This window comes from Carassius carassius, chromosome 4, assembly GCF_963082965.1.
Source record: "Carassius carassius chromosome 4, fCarCar2.1, whole genome shotgun sequence".
NCBI lineage: Eukaryota > Metazoa > Chordata > Actinopteri > Cypriniformes > Cyprinidae > Carassius > Carassius carassius.
The window spans coordinates 19704319-19724061 of NC_081758.1; the positions used below are offsets into that span (position 1 = coordinate 19704319).

The 19743-nt window shown below is 36.6% G+C and overlaps 1 protein-coding gene across 7 annotated transcripts in view; it reads left to right on the forward strand.

Annotated features, from left to right (window-relative positions):
• The window catches only part of LOC132139233 (electrogenic sodium bicarbonate cotransporter 1-like), a 72939-nt gene that overhangs the window by 17417 nt on the left and 35779 nt on the right, over positions 1–19743 (forward strand). For all 7 annotated transcript variants that reach the window (XM_059547743.1, XM_059547744.1, XM_059547745.1 and 4 more), the window contains 2 exons: positions 13909–14044; positions 18423–18583. In XM_059547743.1, the coding sequence (XP_059403726.1) occupies positions 13909–14044; positions 18423–18583 (297 nt within the window). The remainder of the gene's footprint in view (positions 1–13908; positions 14045–18422; positions 18584–19743) is intronic.

Consider the following 19743-nt stretch of genomic DNA (forward strand, 5'->3'; position numbering starts at 1 on the left):
TGTGCCAGCCTGTTAGTCTGGGTCTGCCCACTTCTGCAGGGGTGTGGACTCGAATGCCATTTATCATACATAAAATCAGTTGAGTTTGCAATTAAATCCATATCCTACTTTTTCATAGAATCCATGGCAATGAATGTCATCTGAGATATTTAATCCACAAGCATTCTAAGCATTATTTCTACTTACTGGCGTTCACATCGATCAGCAACCAAATATTGTATATAATACGGCCATTACTGCCTTTTTGCCTTGGCGTGACTTCTCACTTTTTGCCGACAATGCAAAGGCAGAGTACAGTAACTTCAAAATAGGAGTAAAAATCAGGCATTTGATCCATTTTTTTTAAATGTAGATAATTTTCATTACCGAAATATCTAACTGCCAGATTTCTAGTGTCCTACCTATAATTAATTTGTCATTAGTCATTTTTCTCACACACTTTACACTCTAGGTAGTTAAGGTCTTTTGCCTTTGTAGGGCAGTAATGATGTTTGATGGTGTGTTTCGATTTAAGATACATTGGTTTAAATTTTTTTTTCTGTTTGCCAGTGCAGTCATAACAGCATAGGGGTTTGGAACAACATGCGGTTGAATAAATAATGACACCATTTTGGCTGATTTATGCTTATAAAGTCTTAAATCTGCTGAGGTTTTAGTGCAGTTTACTACACTGACTCCGCATGAATCTGGTTATTGACTTTAAACTTATTCAGCTCCTAATGGAAACTCAAGTGCAACCAAGCAGAATCCAGAACTTGACAGTGATGTGGACCCAAAGCTCACCTGACCTACCATCTCTGGGATTACAATTCATCCTCTGAATGTCCTTCATCAAAAAAACATGGTTTACAATACACATTACAGTATTGTTCCATTAGTTAACATTGACATTAATAAATGCGTTAAAAGTATATTTTTTATCGTTAGTTCATGTGATCTAATGTAATTGACCAATGTTGTCAAATGTAACCTTGTAAAGTATTACCGTTTCAGTAGGAATACAGTACATAAACTCATGAAATTTTCAAATAATGAATCAACATTATCCTTAGGTGAGGTGTGTCATTTTTTTCTTTGCTTTCTCTTATTAAAGTTTAATAACACAAAGGCATTTGTAGATCAATCTGACAAGTCAACATCTGGCTCAACTAATGGTGTGAGTTTGGGGCTGGACTTCCTGTTTAAGTTTTAATTTAAAATGTTTTAATCATTTATATAGAGGAGATCTAAAATGGATAGTGAGTTCTCCTCTCATACATTGGTAACGAATCTGACCATTTTTACCTGTTTTGAAAATGGCAAAATTCTCCAGTTAACATATTTTGCTGTGTCAGTGTCTGCTTTTCCCATGAAAGGGATTTTCTGATAGAAATTGATATAGTAATGCACAAGATCAGGGCAGACAAACATGTAACAATGTCCTGGCTTCTTGCCTTTTGATCCTGAGCAGCGTGAGTGCTGACCTTTTGCCTGTAGATGGATTAGTTCCTGATTGTTATCCCTTATCCGGATGTATGTTTGTTAGTATCAGTCTTCCTTTTTATAGATTTACAAATAACACAGTAAATCTCCTTTAAATGCGAACAATATGAAGTAAAAAATAAATTGCCAGCAGGAAATGTTCTAAATATGCTCATTTACCTGCTTATTAAAGGAATAGTTCACCCGAGTATGAAAATTAAATGATTATTTGTCATTCCAAAACTCCATGACTTATTCTGTGGAATACAAAAAGTGAACTTTCTTGTGAGCACTGGGGCTATCACTTTATACTGTCCTTGTTTTTAGGGGAATTCTGCTAATTCTGCTTCAGTGCTCTTGAGCTGCCGACACTCTCTGGTATATTTACTGCTGAAGAAACCTCCTTGTCTTATTCCTTTCTGCCTCCATCAAAAATATGCCTTTGTGCCTCTTATTTAGCACTGTGGTTCATTTTCATGTGTCCAAATTTATCTGGGAAACTCTCCTCTGTGTTGTGTATTGTCCTCTGTCTATGGCTCTTGTTAGATTTTAAACTTCATCAATGGGAGCCAGTCAGACCCTCTGTTGAGTAGGACGTCCCTCAGGAGATCTCTTAAACCCAGAGGCAGGAGGGCACTGTAATCCTTTCAACTACAGTTATTCTCTCCCTCCACTGCATCTTATTAGTTAATCTAACCTTCTTCCTAAGTCCAGCCCCCATATGTGATCGCCAGCTATAATAAATCTATATTTTCTTGACTAGTCATTTAATATCGTAGTGAACAAAATTATGGTCTCCTTGCCATTGCGTAATGACATTAGAGAATCCAGGTCTGCACATGGATGTTGAAACACTGTTTATTCAAGTGTTATTTTGGCAGGATTGTCACTTCCTAGTGTGTATATGTTTGTCGGCTTTGTGTAGGAGTGTATTGGGCAGTGGTTGAACATGTATTGAAGTGCAGAGAGTGTCTAGATGTTTTGCTTCCTCTGACTGTGCTTATGAGGATGCCTGGGATTAAAGGTTAGAAATAGTGTGACCACATGTCCACCCACACACACTATTTCCAATGACCAGGAAGTGACCAGATCTCACTAGGAAATGTGTAAATACACATAGTCCAATACTGTGTATTAGGGCTGGGCGGTATGACGTAATATAACGTTACCACGGTATGAAGTGTGTATTGTAAGAGATTTTGCTGTATAATTTATTTTCCTGTATGCAAATATATCCTCGTAGCAAATACTACTTAAGTTACATGTACCTAAGAGTGATAAAGTACAAGCATGAAAGAGAAAATAAAGAGTGGGACAAACTAGATGTGTTAAAGTACAGATATTAAGTGCTAAAAGGAGTGAAAAGCTCAGTGCGGTGCTCGCACTGACTGATGCATAGCCGAAGCGCAATCACAGAAAGCCTCTATCAGATGACATCATGAATTCAGGATGTGTATGGTGTTTAATAAAGTAATTAGGTGTAATAAGCAGTGAAAAAGAACTCGATGCGGTTTACAATATAGTGCACATGTAGAAAGCTGTCTACCTCCAACAGCATGAAATTATTAATTCGGATCTATTTCAAGTCTTTTGCACTTGAATGGTCAAGAACACACACACACACACACACACACACACACACACACACACACACACACACACACACACACACACACACACACACACACACACACTGATGTCAAAATGTCCATCCAATGTGTTTATTAAAATTAACATAAACAGTTGGGTGGAAAAAAAACAGATGCATTTCAGTATATTAGATCATTGAAATCTGTCTTAAAGGGTCTGTCTTAGGGTCATTAAGATTGCAACATTGATAATAATAAGTTTTTCTTGAGGACCATTTCAGCATATATATTATTTCTGAAGGATCACGTGACACCGAAGACTGGTAATGACTGCTGAAAATTCAACTTTGCCGTCACATGAATAAATTACATTTTAAAATGTATTAAAATGGAAAACGATTTAAATTGTAATAATATTTACAGTATTAATGTTTAAAAAAAACTATCAAATAAATGCAGGCTTGGTGAGCATAAGAGATTATTTCGAAAACTAATTTTGAACTGTGGTGTAAATAAAAATTAAATATGTGTGTATGACTGTTGCTATAGTAATAATAATTTTTAGCACATATAAGATATAGATATAGATATAGATTGTGACCAAGAGTCAGATCTATCTGTTTGATAGTGTAAATTATTCACATCTTTAGTATAGTAAAGAAACATAGGGGCATGTTTGTAGTGCTTTGATGACAGACTTTTTCATTCTGTATTAGTCTCTCAGGCTGTCATTATGGAATCCCTCTCAGTGGTGAAATGTAACGTAGTAAAAATACTTCATTACAGTACTTAAGTATTTTTTGGGAGTATCTGTACTTTACTTGTTTTTATATTTCAGGTAACTTTTACTCCACTACATTTCCTAATTAAAATGTATACTTTTACTCCGATACATTTCCCCTAAGTATATTGGTTACTTGCTACAAAATAGTCAGAAGAACATAGACTCCAGGAAAGCAGGTTTGACGAATCAATGGTCTGGCGTTTTCAAGTTAGACTCTTAAAAACACCTTTGCACGTGCGCGCCGCGCACAACCGCAGATGATTTATTTCCCACTCAAGCAGAGTCAGGGGTGTGCGTTACAGCATCGTCTGCGATTAATATAATAAAGTGTTGTTGAAATGATGTGCAATCTGACGTTATCAAGTAGGCCATATCACAAAATCACACACAGAGTGCACGCACATTGATTTATTAGTCTGTTACAACTCAATATTCCAGGCATTCTAAATTGTAGATGGCAAAAATTCTTCTGTATGTTTTTTATATTTGAGCTGTATAATTTCATGTTGGCCTAGTTAACTTAATCTATATCACATAAAGAGTACTGTTTTTTTGCAGATGCATGAACTCCTTTAATAGTCATTTTACACAAGTTACATTTTAGACACAATATTGCTTGTGTTTGCTCAATTTTGATAAAGAAAATAGTTCAAAACAGATCACAGCACTGTTTTGCATCTCTGAGCAATGGACAGTGTTTACTTTTTGAATGAATTGGTTGAATAAATGATTCAGTGATTCACTCATTAACATGGTTAAATGCTTCGTTTCTGAATGTATCAGCTATTTGAATGAATCGGTTAAATCGCAATGGCTCACTACATTCACTTTCCTACTGGCGGTTTTAATTTCACATTTTGACTTTCATCTTTTAAATTATTTGAAATATCAGTATTCAATATATTATGTTAAAACAAAACATTAGGCTAGTGTTGTCAAAAGACCTGGTACTTATTTTTAGTGTTAATGTGTGTTTTTTTCTTAATTAGCATATTTTTGTGTTTTGGTACTGAAATTGGTACCGAGAACCGTGTATTTTCACTGGTATCGGTACTGAATACTGAAATTTTGGTACCGTGACATCACTATATTAGGTGTATTTATACATCTGTATCTGCAGTTTAAATGCATCAATGTCCCCTATAAGATACATAAACTGTAAATACATGACATTTCAGATGCAGATTTCAGATTTCAGATTTTTTTCTTATGTTGCAATGAAAGACACTAAGTACCCAAAAATACAAAATGGAAGAAAGAGTTAAAACTGAACACAATCTTGCTACTCAAGTTGTGTATGAACATATATATATTTGCTTCTTTTCCATTTTGCATTTACTTGTACTTTTACTTTCAATACTTAAGTACAGTTAAGATTTAAAAAATATTTTTCATACTTAAGTACAATAAAAATCACATACTGTACTTTAAGACTTTTACTCGTAATATTCTAAACGGTGGCTTCAACTTTTACCAAAGTCATTTTCTGGGAAGATATCTTTTACTTGAGTATGACTTTCAAGTACTTTATATACCACTGATCGCTCTCAAAACATCAGTTGTTGATTAGAGATCGACCGATATGGGTTTTTCTATAGCCGATGCCGATGTTTAGAGGTCAGGGTCAGCCGATGGCCGATATGTGCTGCCGATTTTGAGGGCCGATATCTTGAAGTTTTCCCCTTCATTTGCATGCTAAAATGAAACACTAATAATAAGTGGATGCACAACATTTCTAAACTTATCATCATTTATTGAGCACTGACTTGAACCATCTCTCGAGTCTTAATTTTGTGCACTGCACGGTATTAAAATAAAAAATGTATCCAAAGTTAACCAAACAAAATCAATAGACTGACCAAGTATTAAATATATAAAACAGGTAATATATATATATATATATATATATATATATATATATAAATATATGTCAATCATTTGCATTAAAGTTTTAGAGCATTTATCAAGTAGAATTTTTCAAGTTTGTTGGAACATAAATGTAAACTTAAATATACATTTAAATAAATACAATTTTAGAAATAAAAATCAATTAAACTGAAAAATATAAAAAAATAAATATATAAAAAATAAATTACAGTAGTGCTGCAAACACACTAGCAACCAGCAACATTTGTGTTTGGTATAAATGACACAGAACATCTAAAGTGCATTATAATTTCAAACTTACATCGCAGTCTGTTCATTATTAAAATAAAGTACAGTCAACCAAACATTTAAAAGGTTACACTGGTCAGTTTAAATAGACCGTAGTATACCGGTCCACTCTGCTGTTATTCCAAGGACGTTTTTGCTCATGTGTAGAGGATGATCTTTCCGTCTAGTTTACATTAAATAAATAAAAAATATTATAGTTTAACATTCAAATACATTGCGAATATGGAAACTTTTGGATATGTGCAGAACGAGACGTGAGCAATAACCTCCAAATACATCTAGTCAAACCCGCGCTCGCTCATCCTCGTATGGATCGGATCATTTTTCGGATCAGCAAAAAAAAAAAAAAAGGCCAAGACAAATAAACATACGTTTTGTCTTTTTTTTATTAACATTAAATTATTAAATTAAAATATATGAAATCAACTTAAAGTGGACATAATATCTTCTTTTTAACATAATAGCCCGACTTCTCATTTTCCAGTGTGCTGTGATGAAGTGAGCAGTTATCATTACATAGCTCTCCGTCCCCCTGGACGTCCACCCGTCTGTCGTGTGCGCAACAGAGGATGCTCGGGATAGTTCATCCACAACTTTTTTCTTCTCCTGTTCATAAAGATCTGGCACAATCTTTTCACTCTAACCTCTTTCCTTCATCATTATATCTGACAGGGAATCCAAAATGCGCGGGGCGTTCAAGCTCCTCCGTTCCTCCGCTCGCCATGACCACTGAGTGTGGACTAGTGTTAATTTCGTCACCTATTTTTAATTTAGTCTTAGTCTTGTGCCAAATGTCCATGTTAGTTTTAGTCATATTTAGTCATTCACATATCTTTTTTTGTCAGTCAAGTTTTAGTCGACTAAAAGTCTCGTCATTTTAGTCTAGTTTTAGTCAAAAGAAAACTCAAGGTATCTTAGTCGACTAAAAGTCTTTTAATGTTAGTCTAGTTTTAGTCAAAAAATTTTAGTGTTTTTTTTAAATAACACATTATTACTGATAAACATTTCAGTAAAAAAAGTGTTTCACATATCTCAAACATTGGTTAAATGTCATAATTACCTGACAAAATACACTTGTTGAATGATTTTTGTTGGATGCAAATGTTAAATGTGTCTGGTTTTCAAATTCTGATTTAGGAGACACATTCACAAATGATTAACCTGATCACATTTTTTTACTTTATTGATACTGCTTTTAATCGTAATGCAAAGACCGGTCATCGGGACATAAGCTGTCATGTACAATAAAAGAGCCTGCGCAGCAACAGGAAATATAATTTAACACAAAAAGCCTGCCTAGACGGTAAACTTGCGCTCAGGAATTTTTTTTTATTTTGTATTTTTTGAGCGGCGTGTGGACAAATTCTTTTTACGCACACACTATTTTATTTCTTGATAATAGACCGCTGCTAACTATAACACACAAATATTGAGCCTCTTCCTTTGACCTAGCATGTCGTCGTCGCTCGCTCATCACTCGTGTTCGCTTTGGGTGTTGTGCGTTCAGCAGTTTTGTGTTGCTGCCACAGGCTGGCAGCAACAGGAGTATGAGACCTGTAACTTGAGCAATAGCGGGAAGCCGCAAACTCGTTCTGAATTTTTAAAGGCGTAACAGTTGATGAAAAAGCAGAGACGATTGTAGACGAAAATGAAGAGAGATTTTATCTTAGTTTTTATTTTATGCAAAACATTTTCGTCTCGTCTTTTTTGTCAACAATAATGCATGTTAATTTAGTCTTAGTCAGCGTTTTTGGACAGTGGTGCAGTCTTGTCATCGTCTCGTCTTAGTCATGAAAAAAAAGGTTGTTGACGAACATATTTCGTCTCGTCTCGTCTGACGAAATTAACACTAGTGTGGACTGAACATGCGCAACTTTTTTTTTTTCATAAATCAATCCGGGGGTCACGTGTGTGCCGAACCGAAGATATTGATCAATAATGATCCGTTGCACCACTACTATAGTGTCATTTGAAAACATTGCAGTTGCGTTTTAAAATACAACAACAAGCACCACGAAACCATTTAAAGAGGCGCATTCAGCGGTCTTCCTTGACGGGAAACAGTCAACAAAGTAAAATGATCTCCAACGTATGGCGCGCTCTCTTCATTTTATCAAATGATCATAATCACATCTATTCATTTTATAGTCCTGCTACTAGCATTTTATTCAGACTAAAACCCCTTTAATTCGGGTGAGAAAGCTTTTTTTCCAAGTGGCTTTTGCACATAATAATAATACCGCTGCAGACGCATTTTGCAGCATTAAGGTAATTAATTGATCATTAATTTAAACGACGATCGATCATGGAAATTATCGAATATTGACATCCCTAAATAGAAATGAGTTGGATGGAAAACTGGTTATTGTCTGCATCAAACCATGCTTCCGAACAAATGTCATTCACTGTTCTGGGCAGCTCCAGCACAGCTGTCTCTCCGAGCACGGTGCTGTCTGTGAGCGGGGCGGAGTAACATCAGAGACAGTTTACTTTGGTAACGTCACCCTGCAGTGTTTGTTAGAGCTGTCAACTTCTCCACCCCATTTACAGAGTGAAATTCTCTGACTACCTTTATCTCCCAGGACTGTTGTTGAATCTTCCAAAACTTTTGGCTTGGAGTGCTTCACATGCTGCTGCAGCAGCACTTTCCACCGCACCAATAACACGGGGCTGCCCGCCGACGTGCCTGACTTTAAATCGGCGCTACTAAACACGGATATCGGCCGATGCCGATATATTAAAAAAATGACAAATATCGGCCCGATATATCGGCCGACCTCTATTGTTGATCAGTCCCAAATTAATTATTGGCTCTTTGTTGACTACTCTAATTCTGATGTCTGAGGAGGATCAAGAATAAAAAAATAATTTTCAGATAAAAAAGAGTGATTACTCCAAATTTGAATTGTATCTATTGAGATCAGCAAAAAAATTCTGAAGTTTTTTGTTTTTAGTTCTAAAATTGAGGCAGACATGAAAACATTATGGTAAAATTCACCATAGAGTGTTAAGTGGCCCAATAAAAACACATCCTAATGAGAAGTGGAGACCAGACATAAGGATAGTGCAGGTCATACTACATATCTGACTGGGACTAAGGTGCTGACAGCTGCATAATGAAAAAAAAAAGTGAAAGTGACGTGACGTGACGTGACATTCAGCCAGGTATGGAGACCCATACTCAGAATTCGTGCTCAGCATTTAACCCATCCAAAGTGCACACACACAGAGCAGTGAACACACACACACAGTGTGAACACACACCCGGAGCAGTGGGCAGCCATTTATGCTGCGGCGCCTGGGGAGCAGCTGGGGGTTCGATGCCTTGCTCAAGGGCACCTAAGTCGTGTTATTGTCAGCCCGAGATTCGAACCCACAACCCTAGGGTTAGGAGTCAAACTCTCTAACCACTAGGCCTCGACTTCCCTTACAATAATCACATAACTAACAAAATGTTTTACCTGATGTAACGTGTGTAACTGATAAGGTAAGAAAAACTATGAAGAACATAAAAACTCAGATGGCTAATTAGCCATTTGTACTTTTATTAAGCTTGTATTTGTCCCCAGCAGCTGTTCTAGAATCATTAGGATGTGGAAATTTTCCATGAAGTCGGAAAGTCGGTGTGAAGACATTGGTAGTTGTACTCTGGTGGAGTTGGGTATCAGTTACTGTCAGGAAGTCAGTAGGAGATGGCAGGGTAGGCATTCAAGTGAAAGAACAATGGATTTTCTGAATAAAACTCTTGTGCCTCAAACAAAAGACAAAAGCTACTCATCACAGGCACGTGACGCCTCAAATGTGTTTGATCACTGTTGTGTTTCTCCCTGCTGGACAGATGTGAAACACAGCAGTGGTGCCCTACATTTGTTCTCACAGGCTTACGGTTTCTTCTGAACACAAAAGCTGGAGGAAACCACACTTGACCCTTCAAGTGGGTCTAAACTCTTCTCCAAGTTAAATATTTTTGAATGTAAGTCAGAGCTTTGAAACTGTCATAACTCTTTATACTATTAACCTGATAATAGTTATTACAGATATGTCATGTACACAGTAAAGAAATGTAGAAAAAATGCTTTTTTTCTTTTTCTTTTTTTAAACTTACCTTGACCCTGCTGCTAAAACAAAGATTTCTACTGGTCATACATGCAAACCCTTGACCCATTCACTCTTATTAAATATCAGAATATCATAAAAACTTGTGTCACTTAAGGAAGAAAGAAAACCCCTAGAAACACACAGCAACCACCTATGACGAAACTAATAATCACACACAACACCTTAGATTACCAAAAAACAGTATACTGGCAACATTGCCATAACATCTAGCATCACAAGGATTACCAAACTTTTTTTGCCAGCCAAACCTCTTGAAACTAAGACATTTACTTGAATTGCATGTCAAACTCACAGCACTTGCAGAGAAAGAGTTTGTGAGGAGCAGCATTTACTATGAAATGAACTGCACATTATTATAAGCTGTATGCGAGTAAATGAACACAGTGCTGCTCTTCACCTTGAAACATGCAGCACAACTGATAATATATACTTAATAAAAACACAGCCCTTGATTTCATAATCATGATTTAATAACATATGTTGCCATTACAGTTTTATTTCAATTAATTGTGCAACCACATTTGTTTATTATAATGTTCCATTTAATTTCATTTATTAGCTTTTCATGGACTCACAAAAACCCATGTGGAAATCCCTGCACTATCAAATCTACTGCTGTTGGCGTTTAAAGGCTTTATGCCTTCGTGTAGGCTTCTTCATTTCCAATTTAACTTTTGTAAAATTCCTGACCACACCTCACTATCAGCAAATGTTTAAGAGAGTATTACTGCTGATGTAAATATTGTGCATTCAGAAAGATTGTCTTTGAACTGCCAATCCTACCTATTAATTTACGTCTGCAAGCATATAGGTCTAATATATCACATATCATATCATATATCATATCATATATCATATCATATCATATCATATCATATATCATATCATATATCATATCATATCATATCATATCATATCATATCATATCAGTAATGCTCCAAAGGCCATTCATTCTACCACAGATAGATGTGGGAAGCTTGTACTGCCTCAATAATTCAGTTACCCGTGAGCATTGAGAATGATTGTTTTTCTAGTCTGTGCATGGTGCAAGAATGTCATTGAATACTTGCTTTCAGATGCAGTGAGAGGAATGTGGTTTGGGATATTTCTCTTTGCATGATGTGGGATGTTGCAGTGTTGCTACTGATGTTGCGTTCCAGGCAGGTTTTTGAGCCTGTAAATCACGACTTCAAACCATGACTCATGACTTTGTAGCATTCCAGTCAAGTCACACCAAACTTCCTGGGTGCAAGGAATTGTTGATTGATTATAAATTTTATTGTAACGTTATATTGTCCAAAAATCATTTTTTCAATGTGTACCCCTTGCATAAACACTGCATCCATAGGCAATATTATCCGTAGCGGCTGCCATTGGTGTTTTGAGGGTTATGTGACGTCAGAACTCGGAACTCGGAGTACATCGATGCGGCATGAGACTGGGACTCTCATGTAGAGCATGAAGTGGCAGCTCAGCTTAGTCCCTGCTTGGGCGCTGAACATACCCCCCCGTTTGCTTTTCCCATAAGCCCCTGGTGCATGGACAAAGTCCCCTTTGTGTGGGTCGTAGCCCTTGGCGAGAGAGCCCACAACTTCGAAACTTTTTTAAACGATGCGATTTTCATTTCTGTCTGTCCTTTGCACTCTCTCCCATATTGAACTCACCCATGCCTCTTTCTCTCCTTCCCTCTCTTGTTTCTTCTGTCCCGGGCCTGCTTAGCAACAGCATGAAGTGAGTGCCCACTGAGGCTTAGTTTTTGGTATCCATAGCAGAGTTGTCTGTGTGTGTGGACTTTGTAGAAGAGAGTTGGGACAATGAACTGGTCCAAATGAGTTTAAAAAGTACTGCCTAGTCACTTCCTGGTAATTCATGGCCTGATCATTTAAAAAAAAAAATCTACAAATGTATACTTTTGAACTTTGAGGTTTCATTTTTTAACTATTATTTAAATGGACGTCATGTCTTGATATATCCATATGTGCACACTACCATTCAAAAGTTTAAGTCAGTAATAAATCTCTTATGCTCACAGGGGCTTCATCAAATTTATCAAAAATATTAAAACAGTTTAAACAGTGCTATATTATTATCAATGTTAAAAAACAGTTTTCCATTTTGTGGTCCCTTTAATGCATGTCCTTTTAATGCATCCTTGCTGAATAAAAAAATTAATTTATAAAAAAAAAAAAGGAAAAATCTTACTTGTGAATGGAAATGCATTTACATGAATTAATGAATACAAGGATAGGCACTATATCATTTATTGTGAAATAAATGTATATTAAATAATTTATTTTTAAAGTGTTTTTTTTTTTTTGTGTAATTACTGATTTTTCTACAGCTAGTATAGTTTAGGTTATCACTTTTCCAGGTGCTGATAAGATCTTTGACCTGCCTTCTAACGTATCATTAGTAAAAGTTGAGGAAAACACTGGCTTGGAAAAGCTAGTGTAATGTGCAACACTTAACAATCAGATTCTGTAGTTTAATTATCTTTTCTAAGAAACACAAGTGCTTTATGGATAGTAATTCTGTCTGGATGTTTCGTCAAAAATCAGACTTGTTCAGTGCAGAGCTGTACAATCGAATTACTTATTCACTTCAACAGCATTGCATCCATGATGTTATCAATATTAGAAGATGCCATCTAAAGTCAGTGACATCAGCAATGGAAGTTGAATCAGAGGACAAACTGTCCCTTTTTTTTTTACTGCACTATATGAAATGCCTATGCAACAGTTCATTCACATATGTCACTTATACCAGTTATTGATGAACATTTACTGTACAATTAAAGGTAGTGTAGAATAATCACCATGACCTTTAACCTTAACCTTTTTTTTAATAATTAAAAAATGTCCCAATCTGTTCTATTTTGGTTATTTAAATGATGCACATTATATAAACTAATGACTGAATCAATGTGAATACATTGAGCTACATTAATCAAAGTAAATTTTATTGTTTAGGTCAGGTTGAAATAACTAATTTCATATAAGATAACACTTTCATTTTTACACTGGATTTCACTGCCAGATTTTGCGAGTTTTGATGATGAGCTTTTAATGCGGGACTCGAGTTAGTAAGATGAGTGAGGAGTTATTTAGATTAAACATTACTGTTTATTTTTTTTTCCACAGGAATGAATAAATATTCAAATTGGAAAACAAGTGAGAAGGAAAGCGAGGCCCTCTTTTGAAGAATGAACAGTTTGTGAAACATTTCCTAATTGTTAATGAGGGGCTCAGGGCAGGGTGCCAAATTCGGAGGGCCAATGGCGAGGGGGTACAGTTGGAGCTGCCGATGGGCGGGCTGTTACTCTGGGTTGACAAGTGGGACCCCCTTTTTGACTACCTAGGTCTCACTGTGTTAGAGTGGGGTGTACAGGACAGCAGACAACACGGAGAGCTCTAATGACAGTCTGAGTGCTGCTTGCCTGTGTGGGGTGTCGTGTCTTTGACCTCCCTCCCTTACTCAGCCATCCTCACCAGCTTTGATTGTGTTCCTGAGAACAAAAGTGTTTTTAACAGGGTTTTAGGATGAATACATCAGATAGCAACCCGGAGAACATGTCTGAGAACAATAATGTGGAGAAAATTGAGGCTGGAGAGGAGGAGATGATGGAGTCTGATTCCCATCAGGATGTGGACCTGTCTGCAGTCAAGATTCCTCCTCCATCAGAGCTGGAGATCATGCCTAATGGCATAAGTGATGATTGCAAGCCGGAAATATGCAGGACTGTACCTTCGCCTCTGACTCGCAGTATTTTTCCTGTTGCAGTCACACCTGCCGCTGAGCGCATCCGATTCATGCTGGGAGAGGACGATGACAGTCCTGCGCCCCCTCAGCTCTTCACAGAGCTGGACGAGCTACTGTCTGTTGATGGCCAGGAAATGGAGTGGAAGGAAACTGCCAGGTACAGTAAGAGTATCATGGCTTGGCTGGGTCTCTAGTGAGGCTCAGAGTGAGATCTGACAGTCTTGTATTAAATTTACAGACAGAGCTCTTAAAGTTTTTTTTATTTTTTTTTGTTTTTTTAGTGTAATTTAAAAAAAAAATATTAGATTTGATCTACACCACTGTTCAAAATTTGGGGGGTCAATAAGTTTTTTTATTTTTAGCAAGGATACATTAAATTGAATAAAAATTACAGTAAAGATGTTGTATAAAGTTTTCTTTTTTAAATAAATGCTGTTCTTTTCAACGTAATATTTATCAGATAAAAAATGCAAAATAAATAAAGAAAATTACAATTTCCACAAAACATAACACCAAATCAGAATATTAAAATTAATTCTGAAGGATTGTGTGACACCAAAGAGTGTAGTAATGGCTGCTGAAAATTCAGCTTAGCTTGTCCATCACAGGAATAAATTAAATTTTAAAACACATTAAACTAGAAAACTATTATATTAAAGTATAACATTTCACAATATTACTGTTTTACTTCAGTTTGATGTAATAAATTCAGCTTTGATGATCATGAGAGACTTCTTTCAAAAGCATTTAAAGGTCCCATGACATGTGAATTTCACTTGGAGGTTTTTTAACATTAATATGAGTTTCCCTAGCCTGTCCATGATCCCCCAGTGGCTAGAAATTTTGATAAGTGTAAACCAAGCCCTGGGTGTCCTGCTCTGCCTTTGAGAAAACGAGAGCTCAGACGGGCCGATCTGGATTCTTCCCCTTATGTCGTCATATGAGGGAAAGATTACCTCCCCTTTCTCTGCTTTGCCCGCCCAATCATTTACATAAAATTCAGTCGCAATGTCAGCACAGGTGTTACAAACAGACTTTTATGATATGGATTTGACAGCACCGCCACAAACAGTATGTAACAGTGTTCATTAATGCCTTATCTGTGATCAGTGATTTCTGATGTGTAGCTAACAGTGATGCGTGGGTTGATCCAAAATGAGCAGGTGCCTGCGGTCAACCGTGGTTACGAGTCATCCAAAAATATTTTTAATGATATTCGGGTCGCGGTCGGTCGGGTCATTTGAAATAAAGATTCCAGTTAAACCTTTGTAATTTATATAGTACTAGACACAATTTTGAAATACATAGGCCTACACTTTATTGGCTGAATAACTGGCGCGAATAGTGACCACCTGTCCCGCTTTACATTGTACTGTACAGCAATTTTACCCTTTGTCCTGCCTCACACAAATTCAGCATCTGTCCCGCTTTTTCATTTCGACCCTGCCTAATAAATACACGGATACGTCCATAGGCGTACTATTAACTTATGTCCAATAGTTCAGCGGAGAGCAATAAAAGTCGATAGGCTGAGTCGTACGTCAATCAAACTGTTGACTGGTGCACGAACACCTCCTCAACATTGTCAACAATCTCAAATTGGAGAGGGCGTGCGCTGTTCGGTCAGGTTAAGCAGCCATGGCCAGTGTGTCCACGAAAAAGAGAAGATGCACTTTTAATAGCGAATGGACCGCAACATACTCTTGGTTAAGACCTGTAGATGGCGAAGCAGAGAGAGCTTTTTGCATTTTATGCAAAAGCAGTTTTTCTGTGGGACATGGTGGAGAATACGTCATGAAGCGACATGGTGCATGTGAGTAGGCCTACCACAGAAAAAAAGCACATCATCAAGAATAAAAGATAAACCAAATGACCCACAGGCTGACAAAGTTTCGGCAGCAGAAGTGACGAGCATTTATCATGCCGTACATCACACACATTCATATCGCTCTACCAACTGCAGTAACAAGTTAGCCCCAGTCATTTTTCCAGATTCTGAAATAGCTAAGAAAAAAGCTGTAGAAACTTTGGGTGATATTTTTGATCAGGTAGTGTCTTAATCTTTTAGTCGGTGGGTTTTTAAAAGAAATATAGGCAATATATTACAGAAAGCTTGAAATGTCTACTTTTAAATGAAAATATTCAAATCAAAATTAATAGGCTACTCTCTGATGATGTAGTCCATATGAAATGTGCATTTCTCTCTGGCGTTCATGGCGAGTCTGCATCGTCAACTTCATCTTTGCAGCGACACAGAAAACACCAGTTTATTACTAAACAATTAAATTTCTCCTTGCTAATTTAGACACATTCATAATTATTACTTTAACCAGTTCTCTGTGGCAAGATTTATGTGTATTTAAGTAACTAAATTAATATAAAGGGGCGACGCATTTACTACTTGTAAAAAATGCGGGTCGGGTACAATATTTTCTTTTTTTGCGGTCCGAGTTGCGGGCGGGTTAGTTGAAAACGTCGGTCGGGTGAGGGTTGTTTATACATTGACCCGCGCATCACTGGTAGCTAATTATTCAAGTTCACACAGACTTTCTTTCAAAATCGTTAAATACTGTTTATGCATCAGTGAATCAAGCCAGTGATTAAACGATCAACTTCACATTGTTTCTCTTAGTAGCATGAAAGAAATCTGTTATTTAAATTGTGATTAAACTACAGAGAGCTATTAAAGAACGCCTTTATGTTCTTCGGAGCTGTCAATCACACATTGCGAGTATATCTGCACACTTGCCCAAACTGCCGTAATAATGAATGACGCTGTTATGCTGCACATTGAAGCTCTTGCTGTATTCATGTCGATATTGTGTTTGCTGTTGTGGTGAAAGCATTTTGTGAGAGAAAACACGTTGCAATGACGAGAACACGGCCTTCACGCGATAAACAGACTCTGTCTACTCAATGCTCATCACTGCAGCGATTCGTGTGATGGGAAAAGATCTAAAAAAAAAATGCTATAATCAACACTTCCATGATTCGTTAATCTCGACAGCTGTAAAAAAAAAAAAAAAAAAAAACACGTAGTAAAATTATTTGAGTGGGGTTCCACATGTAATACGCATTTCGAATGCAAAGATGTCAGCCAATAACAACTGTTGGCGTTTACTCGGAGTCTCACAACAGACACGCCCATTTAAATAGAGCATTCAAGCCAGCGGGGCTAAAATCACGATATAAAAATGCCTTCTATTCCTAAATTTTAAATGTAAAAATCATACTAACAATATAAGTACACCTCAGGAAACATTAAAAAAGCATTTAAAAAAGAAAATAATCCACATCATGGGACCTTTAACAACTCAAACCTTTGAACTCCAAACCTTTGAATAGTAGTGTATTTTCAGAGAAGAAGAGAAAAACAAGACCCTTATGTTCTGTTTTCTGTAAAGACTCTTTTAACCACTCTTTCAGACTTGTTATACAGGCACCATACAATTCATCAATTGAGGATTCAAGTGTACTACTGGCTCATTGCCAATGACTGCTTGTGGCCAGTGTACAAACACTTTTTAAACACTTGATAGTGTTGATTTCGACCTGGTTAATCTTTAGGGAAAGGTTTGAAGAAAAGTAACAATGATTGTGTGTGTGTGTGTGTGTGTGTGTGTGTGTGTGTGTGTGTATATATTATATATATATATATGCTTCAAGTTGGCTTAATATCCATTAACAGCGCATCCAATCGTTAAACAATAACTGCTGCTTTAAATCCCTGCAATCATAAGTTAATTTGAGCAGACAGCTTGGTCTCTGATGAAATGCATGCAGCACACATTAATTATGGAGCTGTGCAGCTCTTGAAAGGATTCAATCATTCAATTAGGGGGGTAGTTTCATGTAAAGCTGAGTTCCACTCCATGTGGTCCCAAATCAGCGGCCATTATCACATGCCACAGCGGGCATTTAACAGATTTCTACGAATAAGTACCAGAATGATTACTGCTGATCTTTTCATTTTCAATCAATATTTTATTTGAGAGCTTGTTTTAGAGATGAGATTACAGACTGTTTGTGTACTTTTGGATTAAGGATTACATATTTAAACCTTTCAAGCAGGGTCATTAATTTTAATAAAGTTATACGGACGAGATTAGAGTTGATCTGAACATGAGTGCTATTTGATGTCTGGAACTGGTATTTGTCTCTGATACTGTAGATTTAAGAATATATGTATAGTGGATTTACAAAGATACACTACCTTTCAAAGGTTTGGGGTCAGTAAGATTTTTCCTTGAAAAATGAATACTATTATTCAGCAAGGACGCATGAAATTGATCAAAAGTGGAAAAAAAAAATATATATATATATATATTTCAGATTAATGTTGTTCTTTTGAACTTTTTATCCTAAAAAATAATCCTGAAAACCTGTGTCTCAGTTTTCTACAAAAATATTAAGACGCACAACCATTTTCAGCAGAAATGTTTCTGGAGCACCAAATCATTTTTAAATCATTGGCTTGCAGTTGCACTTGATTTCAACTTCAGTACCTTCAACTCTCTGTGGTTTCTTCTTCGAAGGTGGATCAAGTTCGAAGAGAAGGTGGAAAAAGGTGGGGAGCGGTGGAGTAAACCGCATGTGGCCACTCTGTCCTTACATAGTCTCTTTGAGCTTAGGACGTGTATAGAGAAGGGCACCATCATGCTGGACCTAGAGGCAAACACTCTGCCAGGGGTCGTCGGTAAGTGTTTCTTCTGTAGCCATTTTGGACTTTAAATGCAGGGTACTTTCTGTTTTATTAACGAATACTCTACTACCTTAAGCAGTTTTGGTTACAAACACAAAGCACTTATATACCCTTTTTCCACTAAAATAGTGTTGGTGCTCAGAAGAGGGATCTATGAACTCAGTGGCCCACGTTTACACTGACTTGAGAGACAAACGATGATATAACTTCTGTAAAATAACAGCATGTTGCAGTCTTTAACAGTTATTTTTATTTAACTTTTACTTAATATTTATGTAATTTACAGATGGATTTATTTACATTTTTATAAGTTTGTGATTCAAGTTCTTAATATAAATTGAATAAAATATATAGCAATCAAATTATACAAAATCTAAAGGAGCTGGAAGTACGAGTTACATATTTTAACATCTAGAACAGAGATGCCCAAACTACGTGGACCAAAGTTGGCCTGCGGTGACCTTTGGCCCGTAATGCCGTTTCTGAAGAGGAGGGGTAAAAAACTTAAAAAAAAAAAAACATTCCATTGAAGCATATGAATATGAATACACAATATATAATTTTGTTTTAACTTTTTTTTAGTTTTGAATTGAGATGTAAAAAACAATGTAAGGGAATTTGTAAAAAAAAATGTCAGAATGGTTTCATGTAGCGCACTAGCATTGGCACCCTGTCAGTGGACAAAATGGCAAAATAAATACCGTAAAGCTAATACTAGAGATCAGACTCAGATAAAAAGCTTTTGCAAATTTACTGTAAGGACTGAGAGATAGCACGTGTGATATGCATGCATGGTCTCGCCCAGCACAGCACAGTTATTTATTTGGTTTCCAAATGCTCACATGTCAGGATGCATTCATAGCTCTTGTTTTATACACTCCTCTCTTAACCCTCGCTGTAACTCTATGCTCAGATGCATGGGTGGTTGCATCCATTCGGAATCGGGATGGCCATGGCCAGTGTGAGGAAGATCAAGTAAAAAAATGTTTGGCCAATTAACAACTCTAGTGCACTGTTAGCGAAATATGTGATTCTGGTTATGATTTGTAATAGCTTACTTTTAGGAAGGAGCACTGATTGAAAAAAACCCTTTAATTCATATTCTTGAATCCCCTGTTTTACGTTATACACATTCTTGAAAGCTCTTACTCAGA